At 41.0% G+C, this 22,291-nt stretch overlaps 1 protein-coding gene across 3 annotated transcripts in view; it reads left to right on the plus strand.

Moving 5' to 3' along the window:
* ATP23 (ATP23 metallopeptidase and ATP synthase assembly factor homolog) overlaps nucleotides 1-14,640 on the plus strand; it is a 24,859-nt gene extending 10,219 nt beyond the window's left edge. For 2 of the 3 annotated variants that reach the window (XM_043969014.1, XM_043969016.1), the window contains exons 4-6: nucleotides 1,360-1,497; nucleotides 5,769-5,852; nucleotides 14,169-14,640. In XM_043969014.1, coding sequence (XP_043824949.1) covers nucleotides 1,360-1,497; nucleotides 5,769-5,852; nucleotides 14,169-14,372 — 426 coding nt within the window. In that variant the 3' untranslated portion in view covers nucleotides 14,373-14,640. The remainder of the gene's footprint in view (nucleotides 1-1,359; nucleotides 1,498-5,768; nucleotides 5,853-14,168) is intronic. The other variant, XM_043969015.1, reaches the window with a different exon arrangement.
* The last annotated feature ends 7,651 nt before the right edge of the window (nucleotides 14,641-22,291 follow it).

Genomic DNA, 22,291 nt, shown 5'->3' on the forward strand with positions numbered 1-22,291 from the left:
CACACACACACTGTCTCCCCTGTTAGAACATTCTTTGTATTTGTATCCCTAGCACCTGTCATAGTGCTTGGTATACAGTAGGGGCTTAATAAATGCTTGCTGAATGAATATATATGGAAATGCTCACTTTTGTGGGTGACTGGGGAAATAGTTAATCAATCACTAAACCTTTATTAAATACTTACTGTTTGCCAGGAACTGTATTAAGCACTGGAGATACAGACAGTGCCTGCCTTCAGGAGCCCGGAGGACAGCACATGTAGACAAATAGAGACATACAGGATAAATAGGAAATAATGAAAGGCAAGAAGGCTGTAGAAGTAAGAGGGGTTAGGGGCAGCTAGGTGGCTCAGTGGATAAAGCACTGGCCTTGGATTCAGGAGGACCTGAGTTCAAATCCAGCCTCAGACACTTGACACTTAACTAGCTGTGTGACCCTGGGCAAGTCACTTAACCCTCATTGTCCTGCCCCCCCCCCCTCAAAAAAAAAAAAAGAAGTAAGAGGGGTTGGGGAAGGCTTCCTGTAGAAGGTGGGATTTAAGTGGGGACTTACAAGAAGCCCAGGAGGTCAGTAGTCAGAGTGGAGGAGGGGGAGGATTCCAGGCATGGGGGACAGACGGAGAACATGCCCAGAGCTGAGGACATCAGGAAGGTGCTGAAGCCCTTGCGGATGATGGAAGGGAATGAAGTAGAGAGAATGAAGTCAGGTGCTGGCACCACTCAGGACACTGTGAAGTGTTTTTGACATGAGTAGACAGTGGAGACGAGGCTGGGAGATGATGGTGTAAGGGGTAACGTAAAGTTCAGAAGAAGGAATGTTGTCTCTTGTGGCATTTCCAAATTACCGTCACCCTCTATTCTCTGGTGACGTAGAAGGGACTGTTTTTTAACAGATTATTTGATTTTATTTCACTTCCTAGATAAATGTACTCTTTTGTGTCTGGGCAGCTTCTTGCTTGTTGCAGGAGCACATCTGTTTCAGCATGTAGGTGGTGGTGGGAACCAGCATGAATAGCATGAATCTAGTCAAGGGAGTGGGCATTTATGGCATACTTTGGGGGTGTTTTAAGGTGATTGGATTTCCCTAAAGCAAAGTATACTTTGTGGATGGGGTGGTCTGGATACTTTTCTTGCAAGACAAATTGAATTCATTTTTGTGTCCAAGTTAATTCATGAGCAGCTCGAAAGTGATATGTGATTTCATTCATGTGATTTAGAAAGTTGATACAACCATCTCTGAAGGCATGTTCTGTGTGCCGCAGGTATAGAGGGAATTAGAATCTGGGAAAGAAAAATAGTTCGGGCAGATGGGATGAAATAAAAATTAACTTCTTGTTCTTTGTATCTTGTATCCCATAGATAGTGTTGTGTCAGAATAATATCCATAATCAAGCTCACATGAACCGAGTGGTCACCCATGAACTAATCCATGCATTTGATCATTGTCGTGCTCACGTGGACTGGTTTACTAATGTCAAACACCTAGCCTGTTCGGAGGTAAGGCACACTTTCTGATTGGTCAATTTAATTTCTGACTTTAGTTTTCTTAAGTATGAGATCTTTCCTAATGATCATATGTATTATTCAACCAATTTTCTCTCTTTTATTTTCAACCAACAAGCATATGTTTCCCCCTCCCTCTCATTTCTTTTTTTTCTTTTCTTTTCTTTTCTTTTCTTTCTTTCTTTCTTTTTTTTTTGTGGGGCAGTGGGGATTAAGTGACTTTCCTGGGGTCACACAGCTAGTAAGTGTCAAGTGTCTGAGGCCGGATTTGAACTCAGGTACTCCTGAATCCAGGGCTGGTGCTTTATCTACTGCGCCACCTAGCTGCCCCCCTCCCCCTCATTTCTTTTGGCCTTTGGACTAATTATGTTATAAATATCATTTAACCAGACTTTGAATTTTAGCACACACATCAGAATAGCTTTTAGTGCTGTTTCAAGCATAACCAGGGATTCAGATAGTGACAATGGTTAAATATTGGTACAGCAAATTATTGGTTCATTATATGGCGAAACAGGGCATTCTGGTTATTCCAGAAATAAACCTTTAGTGGTTTTTGTTTGTGTCTCAAACAGGGGTAATAAAAGTGGCATTTATTGAGCACTTTGATTTGTAGCTAAACACATGTACATATTCACACACAGGAGCAGATACCCTGAATAACATTACTCTGACTACATATTCACAAAAATAGCATTAATATATTATATGTAACCTCTCCTGTATTGGTAGGAAAACTTGCTGCTAACATTTTTGGACTGATCAGTCACACTCTTTGGATGAACGGTAATCATCTGAACCAGTTTCATGAGTGCAGCTAGCATTAACTCTTGAGTTGGGCTGCTTAGTGTCCCGTTCATGCTGTTGGTCTCCTGGCCCTCAATACCTCATATAACTGTTTTACCCAACGTGGTGTTTTTGTGGAAACAGTAAATGAGCTTATGTAGGTTATTCCTGCATATGGACACTTGTATACTTTACATATGCACCTCAAGGGTACAATTAAATGAGAGCGCTAGTCTTAATTAATGTTAAAATGATTTCAGGATCCCACCAATTTACATATACCCATGGATCTTGCTTTCTGTATTTCAGTTAAAATTAATATGCAGCCCCAAATACATTTAATTATAAGCCATGTTATTTGGAGAGGAGACTGAAACCTTGGTGAAAACTTGTTAAATATTTGCCTCCCTTGGGTATTGTGAGAATTAATGCCTGCTTAGCAAGTTAAAATATGTTAAATGCCTTGAACTCCTCTGAGTAATGAGGCTGTGTTGCTGTAAAAATAACGAGGAGCAGGCCATTCTGCTTGTGCTGAGCAGATGTCATAAGGTCTACTGGCTATTGCATCTGTGTAAATAATGTAAAACCTTTTCATATATTTGTTGGGATTATTTGCTGGTTACTCTGTATCCTTGCAAAGACAAACATGGGACAAATGCGCCTCACTGTCCAACCATGCATATGCTTAGTAGAGTCAGTTGGAGAGTGTCCTCATTTCCTTATGCCGGAAGAACTGGTTTGTTTTATCTAGTTTAGCTTGGGGCAGTAGTTCTGAGATGGAAGTACAGAGGAGAAAAGTCACATCTTCCTTAGGAATTTGAGATACCACTTTATATTTATATTTATACTATAATAGCAACACTGTAAAAACAAATAAACTTGAAAACTATAAGAACTCTGATCAGTGTGTTGACCACCCATGACTTCAGAGGACCAATCATGAAGCATACTCCCTACCTCCAGACCAAGAGGTGAGGAACTTGGGGTTCAGAATGAGAAATATATATTTTTTGGATGCTGCCGATGAGGGAATTTGTTTTGCTTGACTGTGCATGTTTGTTATAAAGAATTTAGTATCTCCCCCGCCCCCCTCCCCGACCCTGCAGTGGAGTTGGGAGGAAGGAGAGAAAATAGATTTCTGTTCATCAAAAAAGATTTGAGACATATGAACTAGGTGCTTAAAAAACCCTAAACCAAAACAGTAACAAAAGCCGGCTTTTGTTGGTTGTCTGGAGAGGTTTCACCTAAAGATGTGGTTTATATTGAGGTATAACCTCTAAGCATTTTAGACTCCGATGTTGTGAACCACATTCATCACTTACAGATCCCCAGAATGCTTTCTGGGTAGTTTCTAGGAGTGTTTGGGTTTGCACTTCAGCAATTTGAGGCCTTACTTCTGGCTTTAGCAGATAATTGGCTATGTCATAAGACCCCAGTGTGAAATTTACAAATAGCACTTTCTGATGGATGGAGAGAACTTTGAGATCAAGTGTTTTATATAACACAAAATAGGGAAAAATATCCTTCCTAAAGGTGTTTGCCGCCATCAGGGAGGATGCCTAACGCAGACCAAAGAGGGGATGCTCCTGATGTTCTTGTTTGTGGGTGGAACTTCCAATTGCATCATTCCCTGGGATGTGGCAAGGTCTCAAAAGAGAACCATTATCACTCAGAAGAGGATGGCCTAATTATTCACACACAGATAATGTGTGTAAATAAAAAACCAACAAATTTAAATAGTCGAATAAATAAACCAAATAAAATAAACACAAACAAGTGAATGAAGCATGCCAATAAACTGGAGAAACCACTTTTCCCATAACTACTTGCTTATCTCTCTTTACCTATCAAACTCTTTAATCTCTTAGGCTTAAATACACATCAAGGGTTACTAGCTGTACTATTTATTAGTAGCGTATCAAACAATTAAACAAAGACAGAAATAATTACAGTAGATCAGCTGTGGGAAAGATCACAGCCAAAGCCATTTATAACTATCACTTCACTTGCCGACTTCTCCTCAATTCTGGAAACACAGTCCCACATTAAATTCTTTCTGGATGTCAGTTAATGTCTCTTCTTAAGAATTCTGCATGTTTTTCCAAGATAGGGCTAAATCTAGTTCTCTCAGGAAATAGGTCCTCTGAGGCTTTAGGAAATAAGTCCTTTTAGACTTTTCTCTCTATCTTCTCTTCAGCCATTACAGTTAGCAGCCTCTCCAGGATGTTAGTTTGGTTGTGCAAAGGATAGAGTGTTGGGCCTGGAGTCAGGAAGAGTCATCTTCCTGAGTTCAAATCCAGCCTCAGACACTTATTAGCTCTGTGACCCTGGGCAAGTCACTTAACCTCACTTGCCTCAGTTTCCTCATCTGTAAAATGACCTGGAGAAGGTAGTAAGTGTCTGAGGTAGGATTTGAACTCAGGAAGATGAGTCTCCCTGACTTCAGGCCTGGCACTCTATCCACTGCACCACCTAGTGGCCCTTCTACTAATTGGTCTCACTCAAATCTCTAGATGAAAGTTTCTGGTCCCAATCCCATACGGGGTCGTATAACTGAATGTGGGGGTCGTGAAAAATTTGGCAGCAGTAAAAGGTTATGTATACCTATTTTATATACCTATATACCCAGAGTCGTCCAGTGTCTCTGCCAAGAATATACCGTATGGAGTCACAAAGAGTCAGACACAACTGAAAATAGCTGAACAATCACAACTCTTAGTCTCTTCACAGGCAACCCTGTTTCATAGAAGAGGGGAGAACCCCTCACTGTAATCCAAAATCAGTTGCTGCTTGTAGCCTCAGCTTACATCTGGCACATGACAAAATCAGTGTCATTTTGCTTCACCCTCCTAACGGGCCCTGCTCCATCTGTGCTTGGTCACTCTAGCCATTTTCTGCTCTTCTGACAGTTAAACTGTCACCTCAAGATTTTGTTGCCCCAAAGGACATTGAGAATCTCTAGTGGGAGTGTCAGTGGTCTCTGTTGGAGAAGCCAGGAAAGCTTGTTTTCCATCTCACTGATGATTTTTGTGTTTTATAACCTTTACCCCCACCCTACCACCTGGCTCCCATTGTAACCAAGAAGAAAAGCTAAGTTAAACTGTCACAGAGACCACATATGACTGTGTATGAAGTACCTTGCTCTGGTACTCCATCACTTTTCTACTCTGAGTAGCTCCTGATTTTTTTTTCTCAAGAAATTTCTTATTATGCAGACATGCTTTATCTTTGGTTCTTCTTTAAAGTCTTACATATATAGTGTCCTCAAAGTCTTAGTGCAGAGTCAGTCTTTAATATCTTAAAACTATTCTGAGACTTTTGAGGCATCCTGTATTTTCTCTTGGAAAAATAGAATGATTTTTTACAGTTCCCCAACTAATGAAGAAAACACACCAAATGGCATATTAAAGATGTAATATAGGCAGCATGAGCATTGCCTTCCCTTTTAATCACCTTCAATCACCTTCTGTCTTTGGTAGATTCGAGCGGCTAACCTCAGTGGAGACTGCTCACTTACCAATGAAATGATCCGATTTAATTTTGGATTAAAACAGCACCATCAGGTAAGAAGCAAAACAAATTCCTTCTACGGTGTTGCCAATAGAAAGAATAGGATTAAAAAAGCGGTTAAGAACCATCTAATGAATGAGAGCCTTGACAGAAAGGTAAAAGAAGCATGTATGTATATTGGTAGAGGAAGAGTGAATAGATGCTGCTCCTTTCTTTTCTTTTCTTTCTTTTTTTTTTTTTCCTTGCGGGGCAATGAGGGTTAAGTGACTTGCCTAGGGTCACACAGCTAGTAAGTGTTAAGTGTCTGAGGCCAGATTTGAACTTGGGTCCTTCTGAATCCAAGGCTGGTGCTTTATCCACTGTGCCACCTAGCTGCCCTTAGATGATGCTTAATGGCTGTTGGGAAGTGTTTAAGAATTTATGGACTGGATTTCCCTTGTAGATGTCTAGGCTTAGATAAGGCTGTTAATGAAAGGATGGTATAATTGAATAGAAATATTATGTGTGTTCTCTAGGGCTGAGACCTAGGGAGTCACAATTACATATCCTGCTTTCTAAGATGTACTTGAACCCAGTGTGATGGAACCACTAGCCAGCTTGCTAAGAAAATGAGGGCCACGCAGCCTTCAGTGTCTTGAAATCAGTGGTGTAATCAGTGTGGCAGATAGAGCGGATCCTGTGCTGGAGTGACCAGATGAATCCTTAGAACATTGTGTAGCCCATGTCTATCAGGTTTCACCTGAAATGCCGAGGCCTGCCCACCAGGTTAGCCATTCAATCACCTTAGACACTAGGATCTGGGAAATATCGATCTTGTTTCAGACGAGAAACAGGAAGAAGCTCCTAGTCTAATCCCAAACCAGATTCCTGTTTCTAGCCTGGGCTCCTGTGTGGTATATGAAGCTCGACTGGTCCCAGACATGCTTCCACATACCTCTCCTTTCCCTCTCCCTTCCCTTGTCACCACTCCCCTGTATTTTGTCTCCTAGTACTGGAATATGAAGCTCCTCGAGCACAGGGATGTCATCCTTTAGAACGTGTACTTCCCCTGCCCAGCTCAATACTTGGCACAGGGTATGTACTCATGAAATGTCAGCCTGCCAGGAAGCAAGCTCGTCAGAGACGGGAAGCAGCCTCATCTCAACGGAGAGGGCCTGGATTGGGAGTCCAGAGACCTCGAGGCTCCAGTGCTTATTACCTGTGTGATCTTGGGCCAGTCACAAGCTTCCTGGGCCTCACTGTCCTCACTTGTGAAAAGAAGGGGTTAGACTAGGAGAGGCAGTGCTGGATTTGGCATCAGGAAGACCAAGTTCAAATTCAGCCTTCGAAACTTCAGCTATGTGAGCACAGCAAGTTAAATAACCTCTTTGGGCCTCACTTTCCTCATCTGTAAAATTGGAATAATATCTACAGTGTTCACTTCATAGGGTTGCTGTGAATCTCAGTTGTAATAAGGTATGCACAGTATTTTGCAAACTTTAAAGTACTATATAAATGTCAGTTATTATAAGTGGCAGCTTCAAGGTACCTTTCTGCTCTGGACCCTATGATTCTAGAAGGTAAGGGAGACCATAAGTTTCATAGAAAAATTGGAAAGGAGAGGGGAAGGGAATCCCCTCTCACATGGTCAGATTTGGCTGGAGAGGGGCACCATGGAAGGGGTGTGAGTGTAGGGCAGTGCTTAAGGTCAGCCCACTGATCCACTAGTGACCTTGCTAATTAGCACTAAATAATTGAGACTTTCCCAGGAGATGGAATGTTTCTTTTTCCTCACACTCATGTATGCTGCTCAGCTACCTGCTTAGCAAAATTTTCATTTAGAATTCTAGATACTACAGGATTGTTTTCACACCGTGTTGCTTTTACTAACAAATATGTTTTGGACAGTCTTGTGAAAAAATGGCTTAGATGCTACTTAGTAATGAGAGACCAGGGAACTCTTCCCAGATACCAGTGAATGGAACACAGCTGGGACTGTGGAAAGCTATCAGAGAAGCCCTTTCCAGAGGATTGTTTTTATCACTGTAGGATCAGGCCGGATTTGATCAAATTAAGAAATGAAGTTAGCGTTGAAAAGTTTGTAAAACTAAGAATATTATCTCATGAGAAATTTGATTTTCAAATGGAGGTTATAGGTACTAACACAAGTAATATCACAGCTACACTGAAGAGACTATACACATAGACATGAAATTAGAAGAATTCTATTTCAGGGTGTTTTTTTTTTTTTTTTGGTGAGGCAAGTGGGGTTAAGTGACTTGCCCAGGGTCACACAGCTAGTAAATGTAAAGTGTCTAAGGCCAGATTTGAACTCAGGTCCTCCTGAATCCAGGGCTGGTACTTTATCCACTGTGCCACCTAGCTGCCCCCATTTCAGTTCTTGAGGAAGAGAACTTACAATAGAGAAGGAAAGCACCCGACAACCTTGGAGTGGCAGTAAATGTTTCAGTGAAGGAAGCAAAGATCTTATTTTTCCTTTAAGCCCTTGAATACCCATTAGCTAAGGTTCTGCTCTTAGCTCCAGACAGATAGCCATATGTCAGTGTCAGAGATAAGTAGGTATGTAGGATTGTATGCCATGAAGATTAGTGCTAATATCGCCTGTGTGGAATGAAGGTGATCATAGTTTATATAGTGATTTTCAGCTTACAAAGTACTTTCCCCACAACAGCCTTTTCAAGTAGATAGGGTAATATTATCATTCCCATTTTATACATGAGGAAATGGAGGCTCTGTGATTTGGCCATGGTGACAGGACTAATAAGGAACAGAGCTGGGATTTGAACCCTAGTGTTGTGACCGTGGGGCAGCTAGGTGGTGCAGTGGATAGTATGCTGGGTTCTAAATCAGGAAGACCTGAGTTCATATCCTGGCTCAGATACTTTGAATTCCAAATCCAATGGAGCTGTGTAGCACAGAGCAAATCACTTAACCTCTCCGCCTCAATTCTCTCATCTGCAAAATGGGTATAACAATAGCACCTGGCTCCCAGGCTTGTTGTGAGGATTGCAAACTCTAAAGCATTATAAAAATGCTGCTGTTATTCTTGTTCATCAGTATATGTATTTCTGATAGAAAATGAAACAGGAAATTGTTCCCAGAAATAAATAGGAAGCCTGGCTGTGTTGCCTTCAGGAAAATGCTGAGAGGGAACTGTAATGACCCTAAATTTCTCCCAGCAACGAAGATGCATTTATTAAGAAAACAAAAACATGAATGTACCACTGGTGCTGGTGTATGGTTGTTATGTCGTTTGAAAATGTATGGGGGTGCCTATCTCTGTCCTAAGTTATAGGGAGCTTAGCTGGGGTTTCTAATATATTGCTACTTGTAAATTAGAGGCTATAGCACCAGTCTTTGGCATTAAGCATTTATTAAAGCATATTAAATGTTAGTGGAGAGAGAGAGCAGTTTGCTCAGAATTAGAATCCCTACATACCTAGGTAGAAAAGAGAGAGGGGAGTCGCATGGCTGCCTCTTCCAGTGTCCCAGGCGCAGCATAAAATCCCAGGATGGGGAGAGGTGCAGCAAGAAGAGCAGGGGAGCGACCCTGCCTTGCCCCAAGGATTTTTATCCTCTCTCAGATAGAGGTGGGTCATTGCACGTTGATCCAAGCTAATTGGCCAGTAACATTCAAGTCCATTGATTGACATGACTTGGGTGGGGGGGTCACCTAGGTGAGTTAACTTCCTTTAGGGAGTCAGGAAAGTCAATCTACATTGCTTTTGCAATTCTGCTGACTGGGCTGACCTTAAAAGACGTCAGGCAAAGCTCCCTCGAGTGAGGGGGCTCCTCAAAACCCCATTATTTTCTCACACAGTGAGTTAAAAATTATTACTCAGAGCAGTGGACAGATGCATGGTGGATGTGAGCAAGCTTCCACATGTAGGAAATAAGGAATTAAAAAATCAAGTATTTATTAATGTCTACTCTATGCTAGGCACTAGGGATACAAATACAAAGAATGAAATAATCCGTACTCTGAGGGACTTTACATTCTGATGGGGGATACAGCAAGTACGTCTGTAAGCGTACAGGATGAATACCAGGTGGTTAGGGAGGACACTAGCAGTTGGAAAGATCGGTTAAGCCAACAACATGGCAAGTCAGTAACTATCTATTAAGGCAGCTAGGTGGAACAGTGGATAGAGTGCTGGCCCTGGAGTCAGAAGAACTGAGTTCAGCTCCAGCCTCAGAGACTTACTAGCTGTGTGCCCTGTTTGCCTCAGTTTCCTCATCTGTAAAAGGAGCCGGAGAAGGAAACAGCAAACCATTCTAGTATCTTTGCCAAGAAAACTTCAAGTGGAGCGGCGGGGAGGGAAGGAGCATTGGTAGATTGAAGCTGGGTTCAGATCCCACTGTGGATGCTTGCTTACTGCCCATGTGACCTCAGGCACATTTCACTTCCTGGGGCCTTAGTTTCCTCGTTAGTAAAATGAGGGAGTTGCCCTAGATGATCTCTGAAATCCCTTCTAGTTCTACTTCTATGACTTTATGAAGAAGCGGTATAAAGTTTCTCGTTAAAGAAATGTATAATAGGAGCATGGCAAAAGGGAAGACTAGTAAATCGGTGACCCCACAGCTTTCTTTGGGATATCAGGAGTACTCAAGGAAGTCTCCCAGGACATCGAGCTCCTTGTGGTGACCTTATGGGGGCACTTGGATCAGAATCTCTTACAGACTGGGCAGACATGGGTATTGGATGATATCCACTATTAGAGGGAATACCTGCATCAATGAGATCAAAGATCCACTGGGAGTATTATGTACACACCTAATAGGTATGGATCAAAGATGATTGCTAATGCTGATCTATAAAATGGGAATAATAATGTTTACATTCTCTCACAGGTCTGGTGAAGACTGTGAGCATGAATTCTGAGTTTGAATCTTGCCTCAGATTCTTAACCAGCTGGGCAACCCTGGGCAAGTCACTTAAATGTCTCTGTGCCTCAGTTTCCTCATCTGTAAAGTGGGCTTGATAAAAATAGTACCTAACACTTGGGTTGTTGTGAGGATCAAATGAGATGATACTTGTAAAGCCCTTTGCAAACCTTAAAGTACTATAAAATGCCATTATCTTTTTAAAGAATTTATTTTAAAATTTTGTTTATTTTTAACATGCATTGAAAACAAATTTTAAGTTCCAAATTCTGTCCCTCTCACTCTTGCCTCACCTATTGGAAAGGCAAGTAGTATATCAGTTATACATGTGAAGTCATGCAAAACATATTTCTGTATTAGCAATGTTGCAAAACAAAAACAAAAGCCAACCAAAAAAAAAAAGAAAAACTAGGAAACATAAAGAAAGTAAAAAGTTATACTTCAATCTACATTCAGATTCCATCACTTCTTTCTGGAGGTAGATAACATTTTTCATCATGGGTCCTTTGGAATTATCTTAGATCATTATCTTGATCAGAATAAAATAAGTCTTTCACAGTTGATCATCATTTCTGTTACTGTGTGTAATGGTCTTATGGTTCTACTCCCTTTGTTTTGCATCAGTTCATTTAAATCTTCCCAGGTTTTTTCTTAAACTATCCTGCTTTTCATTTCTGATAGCACAGTAGTATTTCCTTATATTCATATAACACAACTTGTTCAGCCATTCCCCAGTTAATGGGCATTCTTTCAATTTCCAATTTTTTGGAAATAAAAAAATAAAAAGAGCTGCTATGAATATTTTTGTACATATAGGTCCCTTCTTCCTTTCTTTGATCGCTTTGGGGTACAGACCTGGTAGTGGTATTGCTGGGTCAAAAAGTACACACAGTTTTATAATCCTTTGGGCATAGTTCCAAATTGTTTCCCAGAATGGTTGGACTGGTTTATAGCTCCATTAGTTAAAATGCTATTCTCAAATGAAACAGTAATACACACACACGCACACCATACAGAAATCTAGCTACTAGCAATTTGGGAATGCAAGTTGGAACAGAAGGTTGTCTTGAGGGAAGACAGGTCTTGTATTTTCACTTTTACTTCCTTATCATTCTCCTTGGGAGGGTGACTGAGGGGGTTCTAGGCACAGACCTTCCACAATCATGCAAATCTTCCTTCAATCACGGATTAATAATAATAGCTGACATTTATGTAGGGCATTAAGGTTTGTAAAATATACTATGACTTACATGAAAAAAATAGTAATGACAGCTGACATTTACAAAGTGCTTTAAGATTTTTAATGTGCTTTATGTATATCACCCCATTTGGTCCTCACAGCAGCTTTGTGAGGTAGATGGTATTATTATTCCCATTTTACAGATGAGGACATGGTCTCAGAGAAGTTAAGTGACTTTCCCTGGGTTGCTTGATTTGTCATAAATTGTAGATGTAGGCTTTTAAAATTTAAAATTTGTCACGATCATAGGATTTATAGCCCTAGAAAGACCTTAGGAATCACCTTAGCTAACCTTTTCATTTTACACATGAGGAAACTGAGGCCAAGAGAGGTGCCATGTGATGTCTGGACCCAGAGAAGCCCAAGTTTACTTGGGTAGGAGTAAAAGTTCTCTGCCTATAAATCCAGTACTGTACCATGTGGCTCAGGGAAGACATCTGAGGACTTTTCAAGGCCATATGATGATTATTTTGAACATATTACTGTGTATTCTGAATCCCGGAAAGGGGACGAAATAGTGACTCATGCTGCAAAGAGGGAACATCCTGCCTGTTCTTGTCAGCTTGATGATGGACAGTAGCAAAGAGAGTGAACCTGAGACCCAGACACAGGAGAATCTTTGTCTTCCAGAGACCAAGAGAACTGTAAAGGAGAAGTAATCATGTCCTTGGGTTGGGAGGCAGAAAGAAAAGGTGGGTTCTGGAGAATGGTTGCGACCCTCTGATGGAGCACAGGGGAAGAGGAACAAACGAAGAGGAGAGCTTAGAAATCACTGTTTAACTTCTAGCTCACTTCACATGAAAATACACTTGCCTGCAGCAGACATGGTATAAAAAAGAGGACCCTTGGAGAAGAAGGAAGATTGGGGAAAAGCTGGGGATAACGAAGGGAGGGGAAAAGTCCCCACTTCCATGTTCCACTTGGGGCAGGGAAAAAAACTCCAGTTTGGAAACCCGTTGGGGAGAGCCTTTTATTTAGTGAGTGGTCTGTGTGGTAGGGGATGGAAGCCCTTGTTTTGTTGCAGATATAGTGGATAGAGCATTAGGTATGGAGTCACAAGATTTGGGATGGACTTGTCTGTCAGTCACTGTGTGACCTAGACAAAGTTCCCTTTCCTCTTAGGTTCTCAGTTCCCTCATTTGTAAAGGGAGATAATTATACCAACCTTATAGTGTAATTCTTTTTGGTGAGGATCAGATGAGAACATATGTAAAACTTTTTGGAATTGTAAAACTCTCCACTTATTTATGTCAGCTATTTTCGTTTTCAAAAATAGATTTTTATTTGTCTTTTGTTTTTATATTGCTCAGATTTCTCCTGTATCTCTCTCCTTTCCACTTCCCAGAGAGCCGTCACTTATAAAAAAGTAATTTCTTTTAAAAGAAAGAAGAAGAAGAGAAAAACAAATTCAGTAAAACCTATTTGGCAAAACACACCGGAAATGGTCTGACATTGAGTGCAATGTTCTATATCTCTGGATCATTGTCTTCAAAGGAGTTGGGGAGGTGTCTTCTTGTCTCTCTTCTTTGGGACCAAGTTTGTTCTTTACAATTAAGCAACATTCAGTTTTGATTTTTTTGTGGTGGTTACTTGGTCTTCTTGTCTTCTTTGTATTGTTTTCTTGCTTCTGCTTACTTTTCTTTCATTGGTTTGTGTAGGTCTTCCTAGGCTTCTCTGTATTCATCTTATTTCTTGTAGGACAGTGATACTCTAAAAAGGACTTTACCCTAGATTTTCTATGAATTGTTTGCAAATTGAACATTTTAGCTGAAACTTTGTAGCAGTGTGTCTGTTGGTGTGATAGAATGTATTGCTATAGAGACTGAACCTATGGTGTCTTTGGGTTTGGGAATTTCAGGGTGAGGAAACTCTCTTCTCCACTGTGCATCAGTACCTTCTCTGCTCTGTAGTTTATGGTCTTAAGAGAGTTGTCCAGGACCCCACAGCCATCAGAGCAGGACTTGACTCCTGGTTCTGAGAGATAACTCTCTATCTACTCTGTCATGCTGTCTTTTTGTGTGCTTAGAAAATGAGTTCTGAATGAAGGAGTTTTTATTTATGCTTGAATAATGTGGGGCTGCGCCAAAATGCCCTGGAAGGTTTTTTTTGGGGGGGTCTTTTTTGTTTTCTTCCCCTCCTTTATGTTGACATCTCTCAGGAGAATATTTCTTTTAAACTGCTTATTTGAAACTGCTCGTATGAAATGCTGCTTTGTTTTCTGAGTAAGCTTTCTCGTTTTCCTTAGACTTGTGTCCGAGACAGAGCCCTTCGCTCCATTCTGGCTGTTAGAAAAGTTAGCAAAGAAGATGCCCAGAAGGCAGTTGATGAAGTTTTTGAATCCTGCTTTAATGACCATGAGCCTTTTGGAAGGATACCACACAGCAAGAGTGACGCAAAGCACGCCCATCGAGACTTTCAGAACCGAGATCGATATTATGCAAATGTATGAGGACCACGGTGCTCATCTCGTGTTCAGTAATTACAGTGTTCATAGACTGACATGTTAAAACCAAAGTTAACTTGTGAATATGGATCCAACAAAAGAGGTAAATTCCATTTGTTGGTCAGAAATGAAGAGCAAGGCAGAAATGAAACTGCCTTAGATTTTTGGATGTTTTTAAGCCTCAAGGCAGAGACTTTTTTCTTTTTACCTTTTCAGAGGTTAGTATTTGGGATACTGCCTTCTTATTGCAAATAAATGATATTTGAGTATTTTCTACAATCGTGGTGGTGGTGTTCTTTAGTACATGGAAAATACATTTTCCATTTTAATTATTTTGATCATTATTTTAATACATTAAAAAAGTGTTTTAAAACCTTCTGTGAGGTACATTCACTCCTCTGTGGTGTGGGTGGGTGGCCAGTGGTAGAATTTCCATCTTATAAGTGAAAGAGTAATTATATTATTGGATTGATTGCCTTTCTTACTCCCCACAGAAGGTATTCCAAATCTTCCTCTTTCTATCTCCACTCTCTCAGCTGAGCACCTCATGTCTTATTTTACTGCAACAGTCAAGACCAGTCTTGTGAACTCCTTCTCTTCATCCTCAACCCCCTTGGTATCACCTGTGCTTTATTTTCTTCATGTGACTCTTGTCCATGTATTCTCGCAAGTCCTACCTGAGAGTGTTAAAAAGGTGAGAGGAAGTGAGGGAAGACCCATTGACATGCGGGGATTTATTGGTGACTTTGTTGGTGATGAAATTTGGACTCTAGAAGTATAAATCTATGTACCTAAATGTCAGCAATTCAAGGTTTACAAACCCCTGAGTGACCTATTTAAAGCCTCATTCAGAGTAAAGTGGGTTTTCAATGTAATCAACTTGAATTATGAGTTTTCCTCTTCTTTCTTAGCAAATTAGTAGATGCTTCTTAATTTTAGGGCTTAAAAAATAATGAAGTGAACAGGACATCACTTAAAAAAAATTAACAAGCAAGGAGTCCCATGACAAAATAATTTAAATGAAATGATCAGGGAGAGTTGGGATCATTTAGAAATTGTCTTTTCAGGGAGTCGCTGAATGAAGCAATAACTGGTGTACCTTAAATGTTCTATAGGCCACAGATTTAGAACTAGGAAGGATCTCAAAGGCCCTATACCTATAGTCCAGTTGGCAGAGAGAGGTTGAATGACTTGCTTTTCTTGACTTTCTTTCTTTCTGCTTGTCTTTGTATCCTTGGTGATTAGCACTGGGCCTGGCACATAGTAAACGTTTAATAAATGCTGTTGACTTGGTTTACCCAGGGTTACATAGATAGTAAGCAGCAGAATCAGGCTTCAGACCCATGTCGTGTGGCTCTGTAGATACAGTTTTCCTCACGGTCTCACTGCCTAATGCCTAACATAATGCAGGCTGGATCTTTGGGCTTTAGTCATTCAACACTTGGATTCCATCTGTGGCCTGAAACCATCTGAGGTAATTGAAGGTTTCTTTAAAACACACACATGCTTTGGGGCAACTTCCAACTCATTGCAATTTAAGTACAGGCAACACAATTGAATTTTCAAAAGTTTTACCTCGGAAGCCCAGACCATGCCATGATGTTGTCCTTTGCAGCTTATCTTTAGTTCTTCTCTATATCCTATATTCTTAGATGTGTTTTGTGATACTTGAGAGAGAGAAAGTAGGAAATATTCATTTGAGAAACAGCTTTTACCATTAAGAACTAGTAGTCACGGGGCAGCTAGGTGGCGCAGGGGATAGAGCACCGGCCCTGGAGTCAGGAGTACCTGAGTTCAAATCCGGCCTCAGACACTTAACACTTACTAGCTGTGTGACCCTGGGCAAGTCACTTAACCCCAATTGCTTCACTAAAAAAAAAAAAAAAAAGAACTAGTAGTCATCATTTTGGAGGCAGCTGGGTGGCACAGTGGATAGAGCTCTGAGCCTGAGTCAGGAAGATCTGAGGTCAGATGTGACTTCAAACTAGCTGTGATCCTGGACAAGTTACTTAATGGCTATTTGCCTCAGTTTCCTCATCTGTAAAATGAGCTGGAAAAGGAAATGGCAAACTATTCCAGTATCTTCCAAGAAAACCCCACATAGGGTTACAAAGAGTCACACACGACTGAAACAATGGAACAACAAAAAGTTACCATTTTACTTAATGGAAGAAAAGAGAAAATTGGTGAAAGGGGATTCCATGAGGCCTGGGAGCCCTTGAGTACTTGACAGGATTACTGTCAAGTTGTGGGAGATTCTGTCCATCCCTTGTTTGTGCAGCTGTTACGTTGATGACCACCAGAATAATAAGAAAATGGGAGAGACAAGATTGGGAGATTGGAGGCCCAGCTCAGAGCTCAACTTGGTGACTTTGTAGAAATCACAGGGTCCCTTTCAGATCGAACAGTCTATGAGTCACCTTCCTAGTTCTGATCTTGACTTTAAATGCAACTTTCCCAGAAATTGGGAAATCACTTGTTGAGTTAAGGGACACCCCCACAATCCCATGACAGATCCCTCCCTCAGAGACTCCTGTTCCAGGTACTCTGTGGTTTCATAGTCATTCAACACCTGGGCCCAAGATATGTCTGCCTTTATTAGTAAGGAGACTTAGTTCAGAGCAAAAGCATTTATTTAATGAAATGACATAGTGATGACAGTAACAATAAAATATTCATCATAAATCTGGAGCCCACTCTCCCCCAAAGACACAGAGCTGGTGGGGACTGAGTGTGGAGAAGCACATTCATAGGGAACATGTGGCCAGGGTGCACATAGAGAGCACACAGCCAGGACACCTGTGGAAGGCACATATGTAGGGAGTACTAATGAATAGGATGTATAGGGAAGCGAGGTGGTGCAATGGATAGAGTGCTGGGCCTGGAGTCAGGAAGACTCATCTCCTTGCGTTCAAATCTGGCCTCAGCCACTTACTAGATGTGTGACCCTGGGCAAGTCAGTTAATCCTGTTTGCCTCAGTTTCCTTATCTACAAAATGAGCTGGAGAGGGAAATGGCAAACCACACCAGTTTCTTGGCCAAGAAAACCCCAAATGGAGTCACAAAGAGTCAACAACAACAATAACAATCATGTATGGGGCCACACGTGTAGGGAAAACGTGGCCAGGACACACGTCTCTGAAAAGGCAACTTAGATTATGAGCTCCTGCTGGACTCCACTGGGCACAGCTTTGCTAGGTCTGTAGTATCCATTGGACACAAAGTCTTTCCAAGACAACGCTCCAAACGGATGCTCTCTGCTGGGTATGCAGTATCTGCTAGAGGCTGTTTCATTGGACAAGCTGTTTTGCTAAAGGCTGCTCTTCCCAGCTCCTGACTTGAGCAGAATTGTTTGGCTCTAGGACTCCATCTGTCATGCTCTTTCAGTTCAAAGCCAGAGGCTTATAAGAAAAAACCTCTTTCAGACAAGCAGTTCTACCTTAGCCTTGGAACAACAAAAGCCTTTTCTAAGGGGAAAAAAAAAAGACCTCATTTTTTTCCCCTTCCTGAGTGAACTGCCTTTTTCCCTCTTCAGAGACCTTTTATCTCCTCAGCAAGAAATTCTCAGGCCCAGGTGCCCAGCTCTTTAGAACAAAGAGCAGAAACACTTTTGGCTATGTATTTAGTGCTCTCAGCCTGGTCCATCTTTTCTTTGGCTTAAACTTCTTGGTGACTGGGGTTTGTAGTCTATGCGCCCATGGTCAGCTTTCCCTTTTGCCTCCTGATGATTTTAATTATTTCCTCTACTGATCCAGCCACATTTCCAAAAGGACTAAAGGGACTAGAACTAGAATTTTTCCCACTAGTCTAAAAGAGAGTATTTAGATTTTGAGTCACTAAATGGGGAGGACTTGTCTGTGTTTCTCTTTGGCTAAAATCTAGCAGAATTCATTGCACTTCTCCATTTACCCTATAGGTATCTTGTATGTACATAGTTGTTTGCCTTTTGTCTTGTCTCCCTTACTAACCTGGGAGATCTCTGAGGTTAGGGACTTTGATCGTCCTTTCTTTGTGTCTCCAGCATTTAGCCCTGTGTCTGACACATAGTTAGCATTTAATAAATGCTCATCGACAACTTGAATGATAATGCTACTTTCATTTGAAAGGGACTATGACATACTCATGTCTTAAGTATTTTGTATTTTATCCTGGAGGCCACAGGGAGCTACAAAAACCAACTCTTGACCTGATACAGTAACCCTTACTGTGGCAAGTAAAACTATATGTGGTTGCCTTATTTCTGTCCCAAGTTTGGGGAAAATTAGCTGAGGTTTCTAATATATTGCTACTTATAAATGAGAAGCTTTAGCACCAGTTTTGATGCATTAAGCATTTATTGAAACATATTAGGTATTAGTAAAGATAGAGCACATTGCCCTGAAAGTTAGAAAAGCCTTGCTAGGATCTAGGGAAGAAGAGAGAAAAAGGTACTTTCACCTCCGAGTCTTAGGCTAAAAAAGGAAGTCCCTCTCCCTGTGTGATTGGAAGCTTCCTGCAGGTCCCAATGAGAGATGGTCCTTACACACTGCTTCAAGCTAATTGGCTAGCATCGCCCAAATCCATTGGTTCACTGGATTTGAAGGCCATCCATGAGCAGAACATGCCTGAGATCAGAGTTCAGAGAACATACCCTCTGAGGGCCAGGCCTTCAGGTAGGTGTGGTTCCAGTCAAGTTAACTCCAAGTGAGTCAATCAGCAAAGTCAATCGGGGGATTAAGACTGGATTGACTTTGCTGATTATTTTCTCACATTACCCAAAGACCACTTTGTTTTGTTTGTTTGTTTGTTTGTTTGTTTTTGTTTTTTTAGTGAGGCAATTGGGGTTGAGTGACTTGCCCAGGGTCACACAGCTAGTAAGTGTTGTGTCTGAGGCCGGATTTGAACCCAGGTACTCCTGACTCCAGGGCCGGTGCTCTATCCACTGTGCCACCTAGCTGCCCCGGACCACTTTGTTAATGTGGAAATTTATTTTGATTTGGGGACCCTACCTTTGGGCTGAGATTAGAAAGCATTAGGCCCTCAGGTTTTTCTTCTCTGTGTGGGAGGGGCTAGTACCCCTCCCACTCTGCTTCAGCTGATGGATGGGATGCCAGGTCAGACGACTGGGGAAAAAAGCCTAGCTCTCTCCGCCTTGAGCAGATCTATCTGAGAGATCCCGGGCTTGTCCAGGCCGTCCCCTGGCATAGCCCTGCAGAGGTCCCTGGGCGCACAGCAGGGGGCACGGGCCCCTGGAGCCCTGGGTGTGGTACGCACAGGACACTTGAGGGTCCCCCCACAGCCGCAGCCCTAGGGCGGCTGGCGGATTAGCTTGGTGTGAGTGGGGGCGCAGAGAGCCGGAGATTTGAGGGGTGAGAAAGAACATATATAAAGGGGGGATGTTGGAGATTGGGGAACAGAGAAGGATGCAGGAGATTAAGAGGACGGGGAAGGAGAAAACGCTAAGAGCAAGAAGGGACGGAGGCCGATACGGAACAGGGGGGCTTTTCAGTGAGGGGAACGCTAGAAGAAGGTCCGTTGGTACGCAGGAGGAGGCTAAAAAAGTTCCAGGCACAGCAGGAGGAAAGAGACATGCCGGAACGCAGTCAGGTTGTACATTTTATTTCCCTGTATTTTTATGTTTAAATTGTATCTCATAAATAAACTCTGCTTTGATTATTTAGTTAAGAGGCCTCTTAATCTTTTGCTGATCAATTTGGGAGCAGTGTGGAGAAATTTTTAATTAATAGCAGTCAGATAGCCAGTGAGCCAACAGCTCCAGATTAAGTACCCCAGTCAGATTAGGCCCCCCCAAATTAGGCCAGTAAGTCAAAATATTTTTACATTAATTTCTATGAACTCACCAGTATGATGATATATTTAGAAAACCCTAATTAACAAAATTTGAAATAATTATTCAGCAAAGTTTCCACGTCAGTCATCAGCATTCATATAATATACATGTGTGTATATGTATATACATATACTTATGTACACACACATATGAACGTATCTCTAACAAAACCTAGGAAGAAGATCCAGAGAGAAACATTCAATTCAAAATACTTGAAGTGTATCTTCCAAGATTTGGATATAACTTTGCAGAAACAGATCTAAATAAATTGGAGAAACACTAATTGTTCATGGGTAGTTCAAACCAATAAAATAAAAATGGCAATGCTACCTGAATTAATTAACTTATTAATTACTGTGCCAATCACACTCTCAAAAATTGTCTATAAAGCTAAAAAAAATGACCAAATTCACATGGAGAAAAAAGGGTAAGAATCTCAAGGGTACTGATGAAAAAAGTGGAAATGAAATGAATCTATTGGTATCAGATCTCAAACTACAACAAAGTAGTAATTATGAAAATATTTTGGTAATAGTTAAAAAAATAGAGAATCAAACAAACATAGTATCATAACATTTAATATATTCAAAGACCCTGGTTACTGGGGGCAAGAACTCACTACCTGGCAAAAATCTGTGAAAACCTAGACAGTAGTCTTACAGAAATTAGGTTTTGACTAACAGTTCACATCATACACCAAGATAACCTCCAAATGGACACTTGACCTAGATATGAAAGGTCACATTAACAAATTAAAGGAGCAAGGAAGAAGTTAACTTGGATCTATGAATGGGGAAGAATTAATAGCTAAACAAGTGATAGGATCACATGACAAAATGGACATTTTTTTTTTTAAAGCGAGGCAATTGGGGTTAAGTGACTTGCCCAGGGTCACATAGCTAGTAAGTGTTAAGTGTCTGAGGCCAGATTTGAACTCAGGTACTCCTGACTCCAGGGCCAGTGCTCTATCCACTGCGCCACCTAGCTGCCCCGACATTTTTTATTATAGAAAATTTAAAAGTTTTCAGAAATCTAATGTAGTAAAAATTAGAAGGGAAACAAATAACTGGGAAAGAGTCTTTTGCAACAAGTTTCTCTGACAAAGATAGAATTTCCAAGATATATAAGGAACTAATTGAAATTTAAAAGACTAAAAGCTATAGAAATGCAAATTAAAGTAATTTTGAGGTTATATCTCCTACCTATCAGACTGGTAAAGATGACAAAAGAGGAAAATGACAAATAGTAGTAGTGCCACTGTGGGAAAAATAAGTATAGTTTTGTTTTCAAAAGCAATTTGGAATTATGACCAGAAAATTACCAAACTGCATCTTATTTGAAATAGATATTTATTACTCCAAGATCTAGACTAAAAAAAAAGATAAAAGGATCTGTATGTATGAAAATATTTATAGCAGTTCTTTTTCTGATAAGAATTGATGAATGGATAATTTTAGAAGTAATTGGGAAGACTTGTATGAATTGATGCGGAGCAAAGTAAATTCTTACTGTGTAGTCCTTCAGTTGTGTCTGAAGATACTGGAGCAATTTGCCATTTCCTTCTTCAGTGGATCACCTTTTGTCTGGACTCTATACCGTGACCTGTCCGTCTTTGATAACCCTGCACAGCATAGCTCATAGTTTCATTGAGATACCCATATTCCTCTGCCACAAGGCAGTGATCCAGAAGGGGACAGACAATTTATATATTGATAACATTATAGAGGAAAACAACTTTAAAAAACTCAGATCAACACAGTGATAAACCACCATTCCGCCCCAAGTCTCCCCCCCCCCAAAGAATTTGTTGTCATGTGGTTTTTTTTGTTTTTGTTTTTTGTGGGGCAATTAGGGTTAAGTGACTTGCCCAGTGTCACACAGCTAGTAAGTGTCAAGTGTCTGAGGTCGGATTTGAACTCTGTTCCTCCTGAATCAAGGGCCAGTGCTTTATCCACTGCACCATCTAGCTGCCCCCCCCCCCCCCCCCCCGCCCCGCAAAAGAATTTGAAACATGTCATCTACCTTCTGGCATTTGGTTTTCAGGTTTTTAAAAAATATATATATATATTTCAAAATTTACTCAACGGGGAGGAGT

The sequence above is a fragment of the Dromiciops gliroides genome, chromosome 5, assembly GCF_019393635.1.
Source record: "Dromiciops gliroides isolate mDroGli1 chromosome 5, mDroGli1.pri, whole genome shotgun sequence".
NCBI classification, from domain to species: domain Eukaryota; kingdom Metazoa; phylum Chordata; class Mammalia; order Microbiotheria; family Microbiotheriidae; genus Dromiciops; species Dromiciops gliroides.